Below are 23,155 nucleotides of genomic sequence, written 5' to 3'. Positions count from 1 at the left end.
TGAAAAAGTACTCGATGGATGGGTAACAGGAGCCTTATAAGAGCTTTTTTTTTTTTTTCCGTGTGAGCTGCCTTGCAGAAGGTTCCACAAACAATACGCACAGGGAGACGTGAAGGAGTTTCACCGGCTGAGATGCCCTGTAGAGTGTGTTTGACGGCCACGTCTCAGCACACAGAGCCCAGGCAACGGCGAGGCCACAAGTGGCTCCTGGCAGCACCTGCGAGCCCGGGGTGCTGCCGGGCGAGACCAGGGGTGCAGCGCTGTGCGTAGCCCGCGTGGGGAAACGCAAACAGAGGTCTTACGCTGCCCGAACAAGGACGATGCCACCGAAGACAAAACACGAGTGAAACGCAGGAAGGAAAATAAGGAAACCCACTGCGGGGAGACCCGCGACCCCTCTTCTTCCCGGTTGGGTACAGACCCGCCTCAAGGAAAACAGGTGCCCTGCGGGCACAGGCCGGGGGCAGAAGCAGCTCCTCGGTGCCTCTGGAACCGGCTCCCAACGCCCGCCCCGCCCGCCTAAGCCCCCCTACCAGGGCAGCGGCCCCGCCGCTCCCCGCCCGCCTTCCTGCACCCAGGCCCGCGGGACCGGCCCGCTCGGCCCGGCCGCGGGCCAGCGGCGGCGGCGGCGTGCGGGGGAGGCCGGGGGAGGTGGGAGGAGACGTGGGAAGGACTTCGGTTGCCACTACAAATCTGGTGACAGACCCGCCGCCGGCACATGGCGATCGGCGCTTCCCGCCCCGCGCTCGGCAGGTGGGTGCGGGGCGGCGGCGGCCCGGCCCGGCCCGGCCCGGGGCGGGGGTGTGGGTGGGTGAGCGAGGTGGGTGCCTACCGGCGCTCCCCCGCGGGCTCGACGCCGCTTGCTTCCCCGCGGGCCCCCCCCGACGCCCGCTCCCCGCCCGTGGGCGGGCGGCCGCGGCTGAGGGGAGGCGGGCGCGGCGGGAGCGGGGATCCCCGCGGCGGGCGGGGGGGGCGTGGGGTGGGGGGGCGGCCTCCGCGCGGCGCTGACGTCGCCGAGGGGCCGCTCCGAGGAGGCTGCGGCGCGGGGCGCCCAAGATGGCGGCAGCGGCGGGTGACGGGTGCGTGCGGGGGCGGCCGGCGGGAGCGGGACGGCGGCTCTGCGACCCCGCCGCCCGGGGGCGGCCGGCCGGAGCCCAGCGGGGGGCAGGTGCCCGGCGGAGGGGAGCGGGGGGCGGCGGCACCCTTTCCTTTCCCCCGGCGAGGGGCGGTAGCGGCGGCGCGGTGCCCGCGGAGGGGCACCAGAGGAGTTGGCGCTCGTTGCCGCGGGGGCGAGCCGGGCACGGCGTGGGGCCGGGGGAGCCGCCGGGGTGGGAGCGAGGGGGCTGCGGCCGTGCCGACGGCTCTGGCGGGGGAGCGGGGCCCCCGGGACCGTCGTCCCCCGCCGGCCGCGGGCAGGAGGCGTCCTGCCGCCTCCCCGCCGCGCTCGGTGTGTGGCGGGGAGCCCGCCGGGCCCCTGCGTGGGGCCCGGTCCCCTCACGCGTCCCGGAGGGGTCGGAAAGGCGTCGAGGTGAGGGAGACCGAGGGGAGGAGGAGAAGGAGGAGAGGGTGGCGGTGAGCCGCGGGGCGGGTAGCCGGGCTGCCGCTCGGCTCTCGTACGTGCCGCTTGTCGTGGGCGAGCGGCGAAGAGTCGCGCCATGTCGCGGGGCGCTGGGAAGCGCTGGACCTCGAGCCGTGGGTGAACTTATCTGGAGTGTCTTTGCTTGCAAGGGCTGTCAGAACAGGAGCCAGGCGTTGTCCGAGGAGCTGTCAGAGCAGTCAGAGATGCCTGTTTTTCTAAATGGGAAGAACTGTCAAGTGTAAATCCAGACTAGTAAGAAATGCTGTGTTTTTCATGCTTCTGTGGAAGTGCTTCAGGCTGAACTGTTTGTTTACCTTGAACTCTCAACTGCAGGAAATGCGCCGTTATTTGCAATGAGAGACATTGAATGTAGTGCTGTAGCGGTGTCTGGTGTCCTGGTGTAAATGGCTACTTCCAGGCAGCATACTGTATATGTATACATTCCTTAGCTGGCGAAAAAAGAAGAGGAAAAAAGTTAAATCTGTATGGCTCCGAAGAAAGGAGGCTGGGGGGGGGTTCTTGTCAAAGGCTGTACTGTTAAAAATGGGAAATAATTTACAAAACTGCCTTTTGAAGTGCTGCTTTGATTTTTAAGTCTTACTGTTATGCCTGCAGGACTGTCGTGCAGGTTGAAGTTATGCACATCGATCTTTGGTTGGGTTGTTTTCTTTAAAAAAAAAAAGGAAAATTGTTTAAGAAAGCAGTAAAGCAGTATATCTGCCTTCTAGTTAGCATACTTGTTATCTAAAACTTTCAGTTGTTAAGGTACCCATGATTCCTTTTTTTTTTCAGATACTAAACAGGTACTCTGAATCTGATGAAAATCAGTTGGTAAACTGTCATCTAATTTAAAAGCCAGAATATTAATGGCACACACGAGCCATTAATCGTTTTGTTACATTAAATGTGTGTGTCTGTGCATATTAGTGAAACTATGTAGTGCATTTCTAGTCTAACGCTTGAGATAGACTTTGATTTTTTTCATTTATGTGCCAAGCAATTAATTACGAAAGTAGTGACTAAGGGAAAAAGATTTCCTTTTGTTTATATTTAGAGTTAAAATTTTAAAATTTATCAGCTGCGAAGATGAATCTTAATGTCTTGTTTACATGGAATACAAACGGAATTAAAACATGTATTTTATTGACTTCTAAGTTGTTGGTTTTTGACATCGAGTACTTTTCAGCTCATGAGTTACCCCAAAGTGTACATTTTGCCAGCCATTCTTTAGTGAAACCAAAGAAACGAGCATGTCAATAAGGTTGAAATACGGTTCAATTAAAAAAAATATCCTATTCCTTTTATCTTTATTTCTTTCTTGTGAAACTTTGGCGCAAGAAAAGACTTTTGCCTAGTTCTCTTTTCCCAGACAACTTAATGCTTTCAGCTTTCAGTAGTGCTATTTTGTATGTTAGTACTTGTTATTTTGCTTACTACTTCAGCTCAGGTCTGTGCTAAGAACACAGGGGGGCTTGATCTCTGAAGTGCTGATCAACTAATTCACAGTTTCTTTGTGTGTGTGCACAGAACTGAACCTCGGGAGAGAGGAATGCAGAAACTAGCGCTGAATAACTTTCTTTAGGGAATTTTAACGTCGTAGCATTTGCTTGTAGTATTTTATTCCAGCTGCAGCTTCCTAGTAGGCGTGGGAATGAGTATGCAGTATTTTTTAGGTTTCTTCCACCATTATCTGTCACTTCACTCCTGTTTTTCCCTGAGCTATTCTATCTTGCCACGTCTTGGTTCTAAGGTAAAGTTTTAAAATTTTGTGACTTGGTGTAGTCTCAGTACTTCAGCTCCACATCTTAAAACCTTCATGCTGTCAGTGTGCTGCCTGACATTCAGCTGAGTTTTCTTGGTCTCAGTTTTGTACTTTCAGCTTTTTCACACTCTTTTCAGATATTTCTGTCTTTTCGACCAAACTCTGCATTTTGATTTCTTCACGTTTGCTTCACAGAAAGACTTCTCCCATGCCAAGATGTTTCCTCCCCCTCCCCCCTTCCACCCCCATCTCCTTTCTCCACACATCGACGTAGGTGGGAAAATGTCATGCTGGCTTGGTTGCTGGTGGGGGAGCTGGGGCTTTAGGGTTTGCTCTTCGAGGCGCTGATCTTGCGCTTTCGTAGAATTGCCTTGCTTTTGCATGAAGAGCTTGATTGTGCAACCCTGGTTTACACAGTGGTCATCCTGAAATCAGCGGACTGCTTTTGTCCTCGGTCCAATATCTGCTTACGTTGAGGCATGTAAGTAGTTTCACTCTTGCTGATGTTTTTAAAATGGAGAAAACCGAATTTTCTGACCGTATAATATTAAAAAGAAGGAAAAAATAAGGCACAGTGTTTGCACCGTGACTTTAACAAAACCAGAAAGGGTCGACCTGTCTGATGACTGACTGACAGCATTGCTGTATGTGACAGCCCTGTGGGAAGGCAGGGTTTACTGTTCTTTTCTGGCCTGCTGGAAAGGACCGTTACTAATATGTTATGCAGGAGAATCTATTTCTGTTAGCCCAAAAACACAAAGATGAGTCTTGTCTCTTAAAATCCTGTCTACCGTATTTAATTCTTGCAGCACACTTTACATAGATATTACTTTAATATTGCAGGAAGAATTAACATACATAGTCCAACTCTGAAATTTATGTGAATTTTATGAGTGTTAGAAAAGCTCAGCTTTGTTGGGGAAAACAGGTTGTCAGACTAGGAGAAGAGATGCGATAGCACTAGTGGTCTTATTTATAAAGACAGTATAAAAAGCAAACTTAGTATGCACAACTATTTGTAAAAGAATCTCATTAGCAGCCTGTGAATAGACTGCCTTTTAGAAGGAATGAAAGTTATGGATGCTAGCAACCTGAAAAAGTTCAGCAAGCCATTATTTTTGTGATCTGTTGACCACAGCGCACATGGGATCTCGACCTCCGGTCATACACTATGGCTGGTACTTAATCTGGGAATTACTGAACGGGTACCCAGAGGTCACGGCGCCTGAAATTCCTTGGTGCGGTTCGTATGGACTGGAGACAACTCTTAAATAAATTGAATGATGATGATGATTAATATGGGTGTGTAAAACTGTGTTCACTTTATTAGTTTCACTAGAGCTGGCTCAACCTTTTTTGTATTACAGGATGAGACCTACAAAACACATCCAATGCTGGATGCTGGCTGTGGACTTAGAGAGTTATTATAGCTCTGATGCTGGTGTCTGTATTGTAACACTTAAAAAGGCACTAGCCATGGGCCAGTTAACCAAAGTCATTTTTTGTTAAAACTTTTAACTACAGTTTTTATTTAAGTACCAGATGAGAATTAAAGCTTCTTTCCTATCCAGCTGCAACTTTTTACCTGTTTCCCTTCCTTAGTGGTGTCATGTCATTGTATGTTAGGGTTCCCTCAATCTAATGCTTATTCTAGCCTAGACATCTGTTCTAAATTGAGTAACCTATTCTTGTGTATTTCAGAACTGTAAAAATGGAGAAATACTAGCATGTTCAAGGATAATAGCTGGAACATAATCTTTTGGGTTCTATCCAGAGTTGTCTAAATCACTCAGTATTTTTGTTGCATGGTTTGCTTATCTGTAAAACATAGAATCCTGGACCTTGATATTGCACAGTCTAGGCCAGGTCCACAGTGTGCATGCATTTGTAATGGCATAACTTGTCTCTCTTGGCATAGCCTGGATATTTGACAAACCCTTGGTACTCCTCAGATGAATTAACCGTTTCATCTGGCAAGTACTGTGCATAATGATGCTGGTGCTGTGTGCTATTTAGCGCTTCTAGTCAGTGACATCATGGGCATGAACACCCCAGATCAAATGTAATCACTTCCTGACGCATTGTTTGTCTCTAGATGATCTCTCTCAACTAGAGATGGTCGAAAGAAAGATGGTAAAAGCTTAAAGAAAGAATGAATCACTGTCTCTTTAATTTTGTTAGTCAGAGCCTGCCTGTTTGTAAATGCACCTTATAGGAGAAAGCAAATACATCAGCTTTGAACAAATACATGCTACCACATAAACTTATTAAAGAATGTAAGCCAACACTAGCCAATTTTTTAAATTATTTTTTTGAAGAGATGGATTAGAAAGATCTGTTCAAAATGCAGTTTTTCTATGAAGTTTGCAGCAACTGAGGTAGATATCTGATGGTACTTCTGACTTACGAAGAAATCAAGTTCTGCTTTTCCAGGTCACACTTTTTCTTTTAGAGGTGTTAGGATGACATGTTAAAATGTACTTATTGAAGATACATTATTGTAGAAAGCACTGGTATAATGGGCTTGCCTGAGCACAAAGGAGCAGTGATTTAATTAAAGGTGCGGTTTAATTAAGGGTTTGAATTGTATAAAGCCTCATTTATCTGAACTGTTGGCACTGTATAAACATAATAAATTTAAGTGAACTTTGCACTTCTGCACCTGTATGCTTAGGAATAGAATTAATAGGAGCATTTTAGAATCAGAGTCACGGAATTATTTGGGTTGGGAGGGACCTTCAAAGGTCATCTAGTCCAAGCCCCCTGCCACGGGCATCTGCAACTAGATCAGGTTGTTCAAAGCCCCATCCAGCCTGACCATGAACGCTTCCAATAATGGGGCATCCACAGCTTCTCTGGGCAACCTGTCCCATTTTGAGTTATGTTTGTATCCAAACTCTGTAACTGTCTTAACTAAATCAGTGCTCCTTTGAAAAAAACAGGCCCAAGCTAAAGTGTAGCTAGTATACCTCAGGCCTGAGCCAGAAGGTACTGGGAATATAAACAGTGGTATTCTGTCAAACTGCTGTTCCTGATGTTGATTGTGGCTCCACATGACTGCCTGCCTTTGTATGTTTGGTGGGACTTAGTTGGATTGAGATCATGATCTTAACCTCAAGTATGAGTTTGGTACACTGACACCTGTAAAAGTGATACAGTTGGGTATTTATGAACTGTGACTTACAACTTCTTTTTTTTTTAGTTGCAGATTGAAATATCATGGACAGAAAATAGTTTGGATGATGTGTTTTGCCAGCGTATCTCTGCAATTTCAGTTTTAACAATGGATAAGTGTAAGCACATAGGACGTCTGCGACTGGCCCAAGATCACTCCATTCTCAATCCTCAGAAATGGCATTGCATGGACTGCAATACTACCGAATCTGTGTGGGCGTGCCTCAGCTGCTCACACGTGGCGTGTGGAAGATACATTGAAGAACATGCACTAAAGCACTTTCAGGAAAGCAGTCACCCAGTGGCACTGGAAGTAAATGAGCTGTATGTTTTCTGTTATCTCTGCGATGATTATGTTCTTAATGATAACGCAACTGGTGATTTAAAACTGTTGCGAAGCACATTAAGTGCAATCAAGAGTCAAAACTATGAGTGCACTACTCGAAGTGGGAGGACTTTGCGTTCTATGGGTACAAGTGATGATTCTTACCTTTCACATGGTGGTGCCCAAGCCTTGCTTCGGAATGAAGATCGCATGTTCACAGCTCTCTGGCACCGACGGCGTGCGCTCCTGGGCAAAATATTCAGATCATGGCTTGAGTTGACACCTACTGGAAAAAAGATTTTGGAAGAAGAAAGGCGTCGGGAAGAAGCAGAGGAAAGAAGGGACAAAGCTAGGAAGAGAAGACAAGAACGAAAGCGTGAGTTGAAAGCAGAGATGGAAAAGATGCCTCCAAGAAAGAGCAGTCGTTTACAAAATCAGATTAGAATGTCCTCAGAAACAGCACCCTGCCTGCAAAAAACATCACAGAACATGGAATCTGTGGCAGAGTTGAAAAAAACGTATACCTCAGATGAAGTAAGATTGAAAAAAATAAGTGACTCTCCAATTAAACGAAGGCCCACGGTGACTCCTGGGGTAACAGGACTGAGAAACCTGGGAAATACATGCTATATGAATTCTATCCTGCAGGTATTAAGTCACTTACTTATTTTTAGAGAATGCTTTTTAAAGCTTGATCTCAACCAAACTCAGGAACTGCTGGCAACAGCAAGCAATGGTAAAACCAGATCTTCAACTAAACACCTGTCAATAGCTGCCTCAACATTACATGTGAATGAGAACCAAGAGAAAGTAAAGGGATCGTCTTCTGTGAGGCGGCCTAGTTTATCCTCTGGATTAAGTGGAGGAGCATCAAAAAGCAGAAATATGGAACTTATTCAGCCCAGGGAGCCCAGTTCAAAGCATATTTCTCTCTGTCATGAGCTGCATACTCTGTTCCAAGTTATGTGGTCTGGTAAATGGGCGCTGGTGTCTCCTTTTGCCATGCTTCATTCTGTGTGGAGACTAATTCCAGCCTTCAGAGGATATGCCCAACAAGATGCTCAGGAATTTCTCTGTGAACTTTTGGATAAAGTGCAGCAGGAACTGGAGACTACAGGGACCAGATACCCAGCTCTCATCCCTGCTTCTCAAAGAAAACTTATAAAACAGGTTTTGAATGTGGTTAACAACATTTTTCATGGACAGCTATTAAGTCAGGTATGTTTTATAATTTTTTTTTAAGGTGTGTAATGATTTGTAGTTACGGATTTATACTGGTCAGTGGTGGGCATACTTCAAAGGTTAATACATTTATAACTACTGAGGAGGGATGGGGAGGATATAATACACACAATTTCAGAAGAAAGGTCATTTGAGTACTCCTAAAACTTTCAATAGAAGAGTCACCTGATAAACATAAAAGTGTTAAATTTGGTATTTTAAAGCACACCTTTGCAGCTACTGAGAAATATCTGACTTTGCTATTAAGCACAAACTAATTTGCAGGAATAAAGAATTTACTATTTTAAGCATCTAGCATATCACTATAGTGATACTAGATAAAAGGTGTTAAGGAAGGTGTTAATCTCGTCGAAGTGGAAACTGATTAGGTAATGGATGCCAAGCAGGGAACTATTTCAGTAAATAGCTTGAATTTGAGATTCATTACTACAGAGTAATTGCCTGTCATGATGCTATGTACAGGAATACTACTTTTCTGTTACAACAGAAAGATATAGAAGGTTCCGTCAACACAGGAGCCAAATCTGTGGCGTGGAGGCAGCCGTTGTTTTCCTTTTTTCTGCCTGACTACTCTCCTTTTTTCTCCTTCTCTGCTTCCTCTTAAGTACTTCGATGTGTCCACTTACTATTATGCATATGCCCATATGCATATCCACATAATAATATATTATGTGTGTGTGTACAAACGTCTGAGACCTGACTGAACAAATAAATGCTGGGTTGTGTTGAATTAATCTAAAAACTAACCACATTGCAGCAGAACAGAGGTTGAGAAAGTCTTGGCTCCCTGGAATTGGTCTTTATTATGCATGCACATGTTACTGAGGGAGTGCAGAATGTTACTGAGGGAGTGCAGAAGCATTTAATGGATATGTTGTGTAAAGGAGTAGAGGTTTAACACAAATTAACAAAAATGTGTTCTGATTATTCTGACTATTTCATTGATGGTTTAATGTTTTAGTATGGGAAGCTAGAAATCCAAGTGGTTTTTTACTAAAGTAGGATTGTTTACTACTATGATATCTGTAAACTTTATAATAAGATAACAGGACTTTTAAAATTAGGATTGTTTGCAGCATATGTTAGCTTTTAGGTCATCTTAGGTTTTGCATAACTACTAGAAACTGTTGTATCTACTAATAAAACCAAATCATCCTCTACCTTCCGTTTGGCCCAGTGTAAGAACATTTCTGTTGGCATACTTCCTTTCCTTGGGGTAGTTAATGTATCTTGTGTCAGGGTTGTGCTAATGTAAGTGTCTAGTATATTATGTCATTAAACCTTTCTATTTGAAAATCACATTCGTCTCCAAAATAGTAACTTTGTTAGTAAAACAAAGTAATCACTTAAGTATACTGACAATACATGGTTGCATTCCAAGCCTTCTAACAGGACTCATTGTTTGGAAGATTTTTCAAGACTCTGAAGGTACTAAGCATTGTTTCAGCAGTACCACTTCTTTTACATGTTTTTAGCTTTGTTATGTGAAGAGGCTTGTGGCTAGAAGCCCTCCCACCTTCCTGAAACCAGGGAGGGGAATAGTGAGAATTCACTCAAGTGTCATTGAGTAAGACTGAAAGGGAATTAAACAGTTTTGAGCTATCCTGTGACTTCTGTGACTACAACACACAGCTCTTTTACTGCTGCTGGTCAACGTCTGTGTACAAAATACAGCCTTGATGAACTTCAGAATGCCTCAAGTGAGAGGAGCAAGGAAAAGAGTATTGAGGCTGTTACCTGTAGTAATTTCTCCTTGGCTCATTAGGCAGTCCCAAAGGCAGTGTCCAACACTTGACCTCCTAATGTTCCCTTTGTCTTCTGCCACTCCTTTGTTCCAGTTTAGTCTTCACTAGCACTTTTGAACATGATAAATATTAAAAGCAAAAGGTAACCCCTGAAGATTTACATTTCCTCCTTGATAAAATTTCTTCAGGTCATCTTAATGATGCAGAGCCTGGTATTTGCACATGGAAGGATGAGCTTTAAAAACTCTATTAGGCAGTTACTTTCCTCAATAAGAGTCCTGCATCATGATTTCACTAGGCGTTTGTCAGAAATGGCACAAACTGCTATAATGAAGTTAAAAAGACACAAAAACATTCATGCAGGGCTGAAGAAAAATATGCAAGACTTCTTGCTATATCACCACATCTTTGACAATGTTAGCTCTTAAAAGCAAGGAGTGTATGCTTTGTCCTTGTATGCTTAACTTTACCTCAAGCTGTAACAGTATTACAATTTCTCTCTAGAAGATAGTTGGAGCCATAGCCTGCTGCATTAATTGAAAATAGGATGGAATTTTAGTCTAGAGTATTTTATAAACTACATCTTAATTCAGTGAAGTAAGGGGAACTGAGAAGCTTGTTTCTATGCAGCAGTTGCCTTCTGGTTTAGGATCACTAAAAAGTTACTATATTTACTATCCCTTTGTACTAAAAATATTAAAGATATTTGATTCTGTGAGATACTCAAGTGCAGTGAAGTCAATCTTCTTGACCTTCAAACCTCAGGAATACTATGAACTACTCTTGATACAGTACACAGAAGATCACTTACAATGCAGATAAGCTGTATGTTTACTTAGGTTTCACATTACTTTCACATGTGCAGTAAAACATTCTCCCTCTTCTTCTACCTGTTCTGTTTTAACTTGAAGGGATGTCATAATCCTGAGTTTGCCATCAGTTTCTTGCTATGGAAATGACTGCCTGGTTCAGCACTGCAACAGAATTTAGAATGTAAGATTAAGAAAGGAGAAAATTGGGTGTGTGAGATTTTATGCAGATTACTTTGTGATAACTAGCAAAAGCTTTACGTGATGTCAAAACAACTGCAGCTTTTGTATGAGTTAGTTGTTTCTGTTTTATGTTCTCAGCTGATTTAAAGTAAGTCTTCCTTATCTACTACTTGAAATCTTTTAGTATTTTACGGAATACTAAACTAGGTAATGAGTAACTCCAGGAACAGCATGAGTGCATTGCCTCTTCTTTCTTTTTTTTTTTTATTCCAATATCCTTTTTAGGATTACAGCTTCTTACTCTGCAGTACAGATTGTGAGACTTCAACACCCAATACATCTAAGGGAAGTAAAGATAGGATATAGAGCTACAAACCCCTTCCTCTCTTACAAACCCCTTCCTCTCTATTCTTTCCTTTGTCACAGGCTAGTCTTCCTCCAGTGACTGCCTGGAGAAAGTTGTGCTATAGCACTTGTTGGGTGAAGGAGTCTGTGTCTTGTAAACCTATGCTTTCAGAGGCAGATCTGCTGGAACAGTGGCTCATCCCTCTCAGCCCAATTGGACTGTAAGCAGATGCCAGTATGTCTATTAAAATCCCAGTTGTTTTCAGTCCCTCAGTGCTTGTACTCTTGTGGAAGGTACCCACTGTCTTCTGTCCTCGATGCTTCAGTGGGAAAGAAGGAAGTACTGCAGTATGAAGTTATGTGCCAGTGGTAAACTGACTCATACTGATACACAGATCTTTGAAGTACACTTCAAGAGCTCAAGTAGGTTAGCTACCGTCTGTCTCGAGTGTTTTGGCTTGTATTTTTTAAAATGGTCCCAGCTAAATAGCACAGTATGCAACAATTTTTAAAGTATCTTTATTTCCAACTTTGTCCATATTAAGCAAGGAAGTGGGCAGGTCTATTTTTAAAAATCCAGAAATTGAAATAGCAGATTTTAGCTTCCAAAGTAAATTTATATTTTCAGCACTGCTTTGGGAAAATTGTGTCCCAAGTGTCCACAGAAATCATACTAGCAGAAACTCTGGTGTGTGTAGTTATACCAGTATTAAAATTTTTGTCAGGATGATTTATACCAGGGGTAAGGGAGACAGGGAAACTAGTATGAAGTATTTGTGAAAGCTGATCTAGATAATCTAGCTGATCTCGGAAGCTAGCCTAGCAGATCTAGGAAATTTGCAGATATTTATGCTGGCAAAATCTTATGTGTAGACACAGCTTTTACCTCTTGAATTTCAGCTTTTTAACTAAATTGGTTTACCCTCCTGATAACGTTGAGTACACAGGTTTTGATTGCTTGAAAGTTAGAGGGCCATCTTAGATCGTATTTTTGAAGATTTTAATATTCACAAAAAGTCTGAGTCAAGACTATCAAGACATCAAAAATGGTGAAAGAATAGAAATGTGTTTCTGATACAGCTGATTTGCAGGCACTCTTGACATTGGAGTATAGCATATACACATTCCAAATGAATTGCCCAATGTAACTGTCCCCTAGTTCAACCCATATAGTACGAAGCTTTCTGGAAGTAAGAAGCAGTAGTTACTAAGGAAAAGAGATACTGGATGTTTGATATATCTTGTGCTTTTTGGCCACTACGTTGGTAAAACTTCTACCACTGTGTTGGCAAAACCTTAAAAACGTCCTAAAGTTTAAAATAAGCCTCTTGTCATGAGAATTACCAGGAAAAAATGCCTTTTCTGTAAGCCAGACAGGATGATTCTAAATATTTTAACCTACTCTTAAATAATGCCAAAATAATAATTCAGATTATTGAATTTCTTAGTATTCTTAATTTTGTGTGTGAAGAGATGTAAAGGTATATTTGAATCTAATAATAACAAAATAACTTGTCAAAATAGTCACTAAAGATCAAATTATTATTTTAGAAAACTTTTTTTTGTTACCAAACATTGTGTGTCTTCCCTCAGTTGCTTGGCTTTCATTCTTCATTTTTATGATAACTTCCTGACAGTTAAGTTCACGTGCACTTGTGCGCATGCACATACACACATGCGTGCACACACAGAATTGTTGAGGGTGGAAAGTACCTCTGGAAATGATCTTGTCCAACTCTGCTCAAGACAGGGTCAACTAGAACAGGTTGCTCAGGGCTGTGTGCAGTCAGGTTTTCAACAGCACCAAGCATGGAGACACCACAACCTCTCATGGCAGCCTGTGTCAGTGCTTGACCATCCTCACAGTAGAAACAGTTTCTTCTTATGGCTTTTAAACAGAACCTCCTGTGTTTCAGTCTGTGCCTGTTTCCTCTTGTCCTGTCACTGGCACTGCGAAGAGCCTGGCTCAGTCTTCTCCACTCCCCCCCATCAGGTGTATATACGCAAGGATAAAACCCACCCTGAGCTTCCCTTCTCCAGGCTGAACACTCCCAGCTCTCTCAGCCTCTCCTTGTATGTCAGATGCTCCAAGGCCTTTCATCATCAGTCTGAAGTCCCAGTCTGTATCTTGTACTGGGAAATGCAGCCCCGGACCCAGCACTTCAGCTGTGTCTCACCAGGGCTGCGGAGAGGGCAGGGATCCCCTCCCTCGACCTGCTGGCGATGCTCTGCCTAATGCAGCCCCGGAGGCTGTTGGCCTGCTTTGCCGCAAGAGCACGTTGGTGGCTCATGGTCAGCTTGTCCCCCAGTCCCTTCTGAGGGGAGCTGCTTCCCCGCCTGTACCGGTGCCTGGGGTCATTCCTGCCCAGGTGCAGGACGTGGCATTTCCCTTCCTTGAGCTGCATGAGGTTCCTGTTGGCCCACTTCCCCAGCCTGTCCAGGTCCCTGTGGATGGCAGCAAGACCCTCTGGTGTATCAGCCACTCTGCCTAGGTTTGTCTCATCTGCAAACTTGCCAGGAGTTTAAAAGAATTGGCTCCAGTATCGACCCCAGGGATACACCACTAGTGGTTAGGCTCCAGCAGCATTTCATGTTGCTGACCACAACCCACTGAACCTGGCAGGTCATTCAGTTTTCAGTCCACCTTGCTATCCATTTATCTAGCCTGTGCTTCATTTTTTTCTGTGAGAATGTTATGGGATACAGTGTTGAAAGCCTCACTGAAGTCAAGATAAACAGTATCCACTATTTTCCACTCATCCACTGGTTATCTGTACCATTCATCTCACTGTAGGAAGAAGGCTATCCGGTTGGTCAAGCATGATTTTCCCATCATAAATCCATGGTGCCTGCTCCCAATCATCATCTTATTCTTAATACCTTTGGAAATGGTTTCCAGGTTTTGTTCCATCAGCCTTTCCAGAGATCAAGGTGATGCTGACTGGCTTGTAGTTCCCCAGATCCTCCTCCTTGAAGACAGGAGTGTCACTTGCTTTCTTCCTGTCCTCCCCTGATTGCCATGACCTTTCAAAGATGAAGAATGGCCTTGCAATATCATCAGCCAGCTCCCTCTATTCTTACAGTTTAATCAGGGATGACTTCTAATTCAAGGCAGGCGGAAGGAGAAGGGCGATCAGTACTTTTTGTGGCTAAAAAAGACCCAGTAAGGCGGGGGGAAAAATAAGGTTTGTGCTGATTTATGTGAAAGCTTCCTAATTCAAGGAAGAAAATAATTTTGAATTGTGAATGTAGTGTTTTACTGAACTGGCGCATGTTGCAAAGCAGTAAGTAGTTGTTGATGATTTCTTTATAGAGTGCTGTTGAGTAAATTCAAATTTAATGTAAGTGATCAAAGAAATACCTAGCCAATGTCATTTTAGCATCTTTTTGGAGTGGTGAGGAACCCTTTAGAAACTATTTGGAGTGGGTTTTGAAAGTCTCTTGTGAGGATTCCAGTGCTTTTGAATCTGGTGCCTTAGGTAAAAGCTCTTTGACTAGATTTCTGTTGCAGCAACACCAAACATAGCAGTGACAGTGAAGAGCAGTGGCTATGCCAATTTAGTAATGAGTTTCCTCTACAGCAAAGTTGTGATTAGTTACCATTTCTTCTTTGGACAAACCTATCTTGGGCTGTGAGGTTTTTTTCCCAATAATTCACCATTTATTATAGCAATGCCTAGTAAGAACTAGCTTTTGGTATCTCTAGGCATACGAAAAAAAACCCCAAACGGTTTGATTATTTCCTGATAGTGTTTAAGATGGAATCTGAGCAAAATGCCTCCCCCCGGCCCTGCTCAGCATGGCAGAATAACAGCGTGCAGTGCTCAGACATGACTATGCCAAGACCCAGCAAGTGAAGTAGGTTCTAACCAACATAGTATATAAACTATCTTTAAAGTTTGAAAAGGCAGTGCCTCTCCTTGCAAGTCTTGCGCCATTTACTTGCTCAACTGGCGCATTTCAGGACAGACTGGCTGAGAGTAGGGGAAATGTGCAATCGTTGGGTTGTTTGAAGCCCTGCAGTTTTGGGTAGTATGCTGTGAGTTAAAGTTTGGGGAAGGACGCTGAGGGTGACTCGTGCAGTGCTGGGTATTAAGTCTCCCACTGAATAGACTATTAAAAACTATGAGAACTTCAGGTAGGTAATAGGAGGATTTGCACTTAAACCAATCCATGACGTCTGTACTGATTTCTATATTCCGATATGAGTCTCTGTGCTTTTATGTGTAGCCGGAATCACAAAATGGTTGTCAAGTTGCTTTCTGACTAGACAAAGGTGACGTTTTAAGTTAATCTATAGGAGGCCATTGAATCACTGACCACGGTTCGCTGTGGTTATGCTTATGTTATTCTGTTAAATAGATACAGATCATTTTGATGATGCTGTATGCTCAACACTACAAAGTTCAGGTTTTTTTATAACTGAAGAAATACAGTGTGGACTGTCATGTGGAATTCCATATTATAGCAGTATCCTAGAAATCCCCTTCTACTTTGATTACTTCGCTGTGGAAAAATTCAATTACTACTCTTTGTACGTACGTCTCATATAGTGAAAACTTTAGTAGTGAAAGCACAGAAATGGGACTGGTCATCTTGCTGTTCTTAAAAAAACAAAAAAGAATTAGAGCAGAGATGGTAACAGTTGTCTTTCTCCCATGCAAGTACAGGGAACATAGGCAAAACAGTTGAAGATGGCTTCTTCTGCAGCAATATGTTAACTATTCTCTTTGGCTGCATTTAGGCTGAATGCCATGCGGGGCAGTGGCTGTCCATCAAATTATTGTGGACACAATGATGCTTGTCTGAGTGGCCTCCATGCTTAGCTTGAATCAAGCAATTTGATCCAGCTCTTTTCAGCCTGGCCTTTGGCCCATGATTGAATACTGAGCTTTAACCAAACAATTGTATATAGTACCCCTGTTTCAAGGCATGAGAGTGTGGTCAGGGCAGAACATAAGGTAGAGTTTTCAGACTAGCTAAAACCAGTAATTTACTTTCTTTGCTCTAATGTAAACTTCTCATGTACCTTTGTTACAAATGACAGCATTCGGGCTCCTTAAAATAGCAATTATGGAATATAATGAGGAGGTGAAATCAAACTCTGAATTTGTAAAATATAGTCATAAAAAGATACACATCACTAACCAGATTGCTAGAGCAGACTCACTTCCCTATTACTGTTGTGCATACTCATACCATAAACAATTACATTGGACAAATACATAAAGTTTTTGCCAGCCCTTTGAGTTCACGTCTGGGGTTTTTTTGTTTTGTTTTTTAAAACAAACTCACATCTTGTTCAACTTTTGAGCAGTCAATACAATTTCAGTGCTTTTCATGAAAAAAGAAAATCTGGGTTGTACTGTGCGAATGCTAGTGGAGTGCAAGATAAAGGAGTCCCGTTTAGGACAGAGAGAGAAGTGATGGGAGTGTTGTGAAGCCCGTGCTGATGGACAGGCCAGTGCAGATGGATTCCACAGAAGGGTAGGGATCCTCCTACTTGTTGAGTAATCCAATTTGTAAGCTCAGGCCTGGCTAAGAAAAATAATTCCAGCCTTTGTTCCAGCCCTGACTTACCTCTCATTTACCATTGAGTGAGAGTGTGTACAGGAGCAGTTAGCACACTGCGGCTGATATGATTGGGTGTATGCTTATCCAAATACACCAGGTTACTTGGCTGTTGGCAAGTACGCAGATAACTCTGAAGAGTTTAACTCTGCTGCAGCGTCATGGTGAGGAGGAGTGTCTTGCATTTGAGGAAATAAGTGCAGCTCTGTATCAGTACAGGATTTTGTCAACACAAATCAGCTTTGCGCACAGTTGCATGACAAGATGAGAAGCAGCACTATGGCATCAGTTTATCTTTTTTTTGTTTTTTTTGAGAGGCAAAAACTGGAAGCTGGATCGATTATTTTTTTTCTTTGGGATAGTACTTATTAACTAGTTTGGAAAGAGGATTGTAAAATAACTTAGATTGTTAACATTACACAATAAATTTAACTTGTTAAAATTATCTGTACTGAGTTCACGTATGTACTTCATCCTGAGCCCGTCAATCTTCAGTGTGCATTCACGTGCAACAAATTCTTAAGTAACTTGTCAATTAAATAAACTTTTGGCCCGACAAAATCACCCATTTGTACAGCAGAAATCTATTAGTCATTCTGTGTTTATGCTGGAGTTAGCTTGAACTGTGGCCAAACATATCATTTTGTCTCCAAGTCCAGATTCCAGCTCTGAATTACTAATAGTTTGTGGCTTTGAAACTTTGCCAGATGTTAGCACTTCAAAAGAAGCTCCTGTCAGTGTAAATTAAAACAGAAGATTCTCCTCTTTTCTGCCATGTAAGTTCGAAGTTTTGTTTTCTAAGAACAAGGCAGTGGCATTTTCTTCTTAGAACTTAAAGCAGCTAACAGCTTTCCTAACTCCACTGCTAAACATGTATGCTGGTACACAAATACACATGCACATTAGGTAGCTAATGCACAGATCATGTATAAGCTGTTGTAGCTAATGAATGCATTAAATAATTACTCACAAGACCACCAGGGAGGAAGTAGCATAAGGTGACAGATCTGTCCTTATATAAACGGTCATGAAATAACAGACAAAGCAGGGTGAATAATTACATAACGGCAAATCTTCAGAGGAAAATAAAGGAGCTCTTGAACAAAACTGAGGGTATTTTTACACTTGTGTAGGCTTACTAACCTAACTGAAGAGAACGACACTGAATTTATGTAGAACAGCAACACAAAGGCATGCCTGTGAAATAACAGAATTTGGATCCCTCATAGATTTTCATTCCTTTATTACTACGTCTTTGTATTAGTTGTTCCAGACAACTTGTGGTATTTTCATAAATAGAAAGCATACTTACAGAGATTTAATTTGGCAATTATTTACCTTTGTGGTGCAAGCCTAAGGAAATATTTGATATTCCATTTACTGTAAAACATGAATGGTGGTGTCTCATCACACCTGGCTGTTATTCTGAGCTGATAAACAGTATCTTGGCAGTCAGTCCAATGAAAATTTTGAGTTCCTTTAATTTTTTTGGTGGGAAAGTTTAATTGTTGGGGAAGGGGGTAGGAACATGTTGGATGCCTATGGAAGTTCTGTGAAAGCTATCTATGTCAATCCAATTAAAATTCAACTTATTTTCAGAATGCATCTTTTCTAGAGCAGTGAGGTTAGAGCTGCTTCAGTTAGTGATCAACTGCAATTTATAAGCCCATAAATAAATTTACAGTGGAAAATTCAGGTAATTACTCTTCAGGATTGTACTGTACTTTGTTGCATTCAACATAGCAAGGTGAACATACCTTCAGTTTCACACACACACTTGATATTTACTGGTATTTCTTTACAGCCTTTATGAACTAGGCTTGTTACAGCCTAAATGGAGTTCCACTACTGCATAGGTTCAGCTGCTAATAGAAGTTACTCATCTACATGGATCATGGAAGGGTGGAGGTCCTTTGGAGGAAGACTCAAATGATGTGACGCTCTTCTATAAACAGCTTGAGCTGGCTTCTAGAAGACTGCATTGCAAATCAACACCTAATATGTTGCCATTCCAGCGTAGAAGAGCTACTGCTTTTAACTTACTTTCCAAAATATTGAATGTTATCATAAATTAATTGTCCCCTGCTGTATTATCTGCATTTTCCAGGTTGACTCATTTCACTTCTTGACACTTTATTTATGTTGTCTTACTGCTTGTCCTTTCCCTAGTGTGACGATGGATCTACTTACTGAAAGAAGAAATAAATTATTTTTACCTGTTAATTTTTCTTTGAAGAAGTGTGCTTCCTAATCCAGGCTTCCCTGGAAGACTTACAAAGTAAGAAGGATATGACTTTAAAATCCCCAGCTGTTTTTTTTTTTTTTTTTTTAATTAACCTAAACAATAGTTTCTCTCTTTCATGTAAATTTTCCTTTTGGAGTGTTTCTTTTTGGAGAAAAGACTCCCGAGACTCCACCAGCTGCTTTCCTCTTGGACAGTCCCAGACAGACCATTTTGACACTGCTTTTGTTTCTCAGTAAAACATAAGAACACTTACCTATTTGTGATATCAGTATTGGACATGTTACTTCAGAGAAAAGAAATTAAGCGTATCATTTCATTTGTTAAATGACCATGTCTTGTCTTTGGTTGCATCAGTTATCTCTAGGGATTTTTCTTTTTTTTTTTTTTTTTTTTTTTGAGAGCTATGTTATGGTACGCTTTTAGCAAAGTAAGTTTTTGAGTATAAGCAACTGGTGAAATATTGTTTTACAGGTTACATGTCTTGCCTGTGACAATAAATCAAATACCATAGAACCTTTCTGGGACCTGTCCCTGGAGTTTCCTGAGAGGTATCACTGCAACGGCAAGGAGATGTCGACTCAGTATCCATGTCTGCTGACAGAAATGCTGGCCAAGTTTACAGAAACTGAAGCTTTGGAAGGAAAGATATATGCATGTGATCAGTGCAACAGTGAGTAAAGGCAGTATGTACTCATGCATATGTTCTCTGTGTAAAATATAAAGTAAACTGACTGTGAAAGCATGGAAGGAAAATACTAGAAGTCTTAAAAGTATGTTGCAAACGAAGTCCTGGTGCGGTCACTTGATAGCTATTACTCACCATCTAGAAGATGGAACTGTTCAAAGGATGTTTTAAAGTGTGATGCTTCTCTTAGATAAAGTCTGATCACACACCAGTGGGGATTCTGATACTCCCAGCTGAAGAACCCATCACCTTTTTAAATTAAGGTGACTAACCTAAGTGACCACAAGTATTTTATACTTGCATCATAAAATAATCCTTGCAAAATGGCTCTCAGAGTGTATCCTTTTTAAGGAGGCATATACAGTGGCTATTTAGGTCCACACAAATTTGGTGGATAAATCTTAAACTGAAATACAAGGCTGTTATCAAGATTTGTATTGTGTAACTGTGTGTTTGGCCTCAGCAAAACGGAGGAAGTTTTCTTCTAAACCAGTTATACTCACAGAAGCTCAGAAGCAGCTTATGGTGTGTCGACTACCTCAGGTTCTCAGATTACACCTTAAACGGTTTAGGTAAGTAGTACCACCACAAACAGTGTTGCAAACTGACCAGTTCAGTCCTGCTCTTCCATTGTTTGGGATCAATGTTTTTCAGCATCAGTTTCATTTCCCTTTACTAGTATGATGAGAAATAGTTATTAGGAACTTCTTTTTCTTGTTTAATTTAAACATCAATAAGATAGCTGTAAGGAGAGAATTGACCTTTTTGATTCCAACTACTTGCTACTTTAATACCAAAATTACTTCATCCTTCTTTTCAGTCAAAGCCTACTAACCTTGCTGTGAACTCTGTTGGTAAAAATTAATCTTGTGTTATCTTCAGGTAGAGTAAATGCTCATATTCACTATGTACAAAGCGAGATTGTATTCAGTGGAACTCTGACATAACCTTCACATAACCAAATACATTAATGCATTAGCCTGAGAGTAAGGAAATGGAGACTGCATCTCTGTGAACTCTTAGTCCACACATTAGTACAGAGTCTGTCCCAAATACAAAGGAAGCTGAAAATGAGATAGAATAAATGAGAAATACCAATGAGATATAATATGTGGGAAGTACTTCCCACTAACCATTACACAGATCTTAAGATGGATATTTCAGAAGATGAGAATAGTAGGTACCATAGACACATTTTAAAAGGCTTTGAAATAAAGGAGAAGCGAAAGAGGAAGCCTAGAAAAAAAGTGTGCAAATTAGCATTTATTTTGTGCACAAAGACAACAGTGAAGATAACTTACATTAAAACATAATTCGGAATGCCATGTTCTTTCTTTGAAAAAAAATGTCAGTTTTCATTTGACTTTCCAGGTGGTCAGGACGCAATCATCGTGAGAAGATTGGCGTACATGTTAATTTTGATCAAATGCTGAACATGGAGCCTTACTGCTGCAGAGAATCCCTCAAGTCCCTCCTACCTGACTGCTTTATCTACGACTTGTCTGCTGTGGTAATGCATCACGGGAAAGGATTTGGCTCAGGGCACTACACTGCCTACTGCTACAATTCAGAAGGAGGTAGGGACCAGCTGTGAACTAAGGAGTGGGGGAGAAAGGGGTGTTTGTAATTCTAAACTAAGCTTACTTAATTCTAAGCTTACTGTCTTTTCTCAAACGTAAAAGGGAGTCACTTGTAGCTGAACTGCCTGGAATGAGAATTGCAGTTCTGTAGACCAAAACAATCCAATTTTTGTATTGGCTTGTTAAACGTGTTCTGGCTATAAACCCTCATAAATCTGAGGAAGCTAAGCTGGGCTTTTAAAATGTAGAGGCAAATATACTAGATCAATTGAAACAGTATACTGTTTCTACACAACTTGTTAAATGGGACTCACTAATTAATTATTAAATACAATGCAATTACCTCAAATCAGTGTCCTGATGACTTTTTTGGGTGTATTTCTTCACTGCAGGATTTTGGGTACACTGCAATGATTCGAAACTCAACATGTGCACTATGGAAGAAGTATGCAAGGCTCAAGCTTACATTTTGTTTTACAGCCAACGACTTACTCAGGCAAATGGACGTGGTAAAATACCATGTCCTAGCACAGCTGAAAGTCAGCAGCACACAGAATTAGCTGACTGTTCCATGGACAACGGTAGCAGCAGCTAATCCAAAGCCAGTTAACTGTGTGTATGGTAAAAGTTTGAATTGTCATAACTATATATTTTTAAATGAAATGGAAGTACAGTATTGTACTTTTTTACTTTGAATCTGTGTACAATGTTTATATACTTTTGTATTAGTGAAAGTACTCCTTACGATTGTTAGTAAAAATTTTTATTGACAGTAAGTAACTTTCTAAGTACCTAGAATTTCAATACAGCTATTTTTTTAAGAAAAAGATTGCTATTTGCATTTAACTCTTACCTCAGGCTGTTTTTTTAAGCTGGTTTTGTATTTTGATAATCTTTTTGAATTGGTTTAGAAAAATGACTTTCAATGGGCAACTGGTTAATTTTTCTATATATGCTTGTGTACATTTTATAGTATAGTTCTAATGATATCACGATTCTTACTGTCTGCAGGAATTGCTACTAGGTCTTAGAATATTAACATTCACCAGCAAGGAATGTTTTACATGTCAAATAGTAACGGAACTTTTTGTAGGAAACTTTCTGTATATTCTTTATGACTGAAGTGAAATTATTTTACAAGCTTCAAAGGAGCCTTCAGGGGAGCTACACTAAAGATACATTGATAGAATTTCTTAATCTGAAATTAAGGAAATGGAGCTTGTACTTATGTAAGTATGTAAGAGAAGCATTTAATAGCACAAGAATGTATCTTGACCAACACTTCCATGTTTTAGCCTTAAGAAGTCTAACAACTTAAAACTCATGTGCCAAATTCAAAATACTAACTTGGACAAGGGGCTTTTTATTCCAATAACTTAAAAAGCTTTCTTTAAAAAACCCAACAACAAAACCACACTCACCCACCCCACTGTCGTTGCTAGCACCCCCTTTCTTGCATTGGACAAGCTTGTTTTAAATTGTAGCAAGCATTGTCTGTTTTGGTAATCTCTAATAGAAACCACGGAAAAGAAGCCGTAAAACTTGTATGAAAGCGTTTTCAATCTGACTGGTTCCATTAGCTACAACTGCTGTACCTTCTCCACGGTCCTACCACTAGCATTAACAGAACTGTGCATTGAGGAGAATCTAACAAGCAGGAATTATCAGTCGTTCTCCACGTTACGGTAGTTAATGCCAAGTAAATTTTAATTGTGAAGTTGTTTTGCATAAGTCCTATGCAAATTGTTACCTCATCTTCTGCAAAATTTATACCTCAATAAAATGCCTTGATGTGGACAGAAAACCATGTGTGTACTGGAATTAGTTCCTACAGTAGCATTACAATTTTTTTAAATTATTTTTAAACTTTGTCTAACGTGGGTTACGGCATTATCTATAAGACTGCTGCG

At 41.5% G+C, this 23,155-nt stretch overlaps 1 protein-coding gene across 5 annotated transcripts; it reads left to right on the top strand.

Annotated features, from left to right (window-relative positions):
• Positions 1-639: 639 nt before the first annotated feature.
• On the top strand, positions 640-23,043 carry USP44 (ubiquitin specific peptidase 44). Of its 5 annotated transcripts, none has more exons than XM_075497308.1 (6): positions 640-753; positions 6,544-8,058; positions 19,452-19,650; positions 20,129-20,237; positions 21,037-21,242; positions 21,638-23,043. In XM_075497308.1, the coding sequence occupies exons 2-6, from the start codon at positions 6,625-6,627 to the stop codon at positions 21,838-21,840; spliced, it is 2,151 nt and encodes a 716-aa protein (XP_075353423.1). In that variant the 5' UTR covers positions 640-753; positions 6,544-6,624; the 3' UTR covers positions 21,841-23,043. The 5 variants fall into 5 exon arrangements, with proteins under 5 accessions (XP_075353423.1, XP_075353430.1, XP_075353411.1 ...); XM_075497315.1 differs by having other exon boundaries at positions 674-753; positions 6,550-8,058; XM_075497296.1 differs by lacking the exon at positions 640-753 and adding an exon at positions 985-1,079.
• Positions 23,044-23,155: the final 112 nt, after the last annotated feature.

This window comes from Mycteria americana, chromosome 1 (assembly GCF_035582795.1).
Source record: "Mycteria americana isolate JAX WOST 10 ecotype Jacksonville Zoo and Gardens chromosome 1, USCA_MyAme_1.0, whole genome shotgun sequence".
Lineage (NCBI taxonomy): Eukaryota > Metazoa > Chordata > Aves > Ciconiiformes > Ciconiidae > Mycteria > Mycteria americana.
The sequence above is the reverse complement of the archived record's forward strand: the minus strand, read 5'-3'. Positions and strand labels throughout refer to the sequence as shown.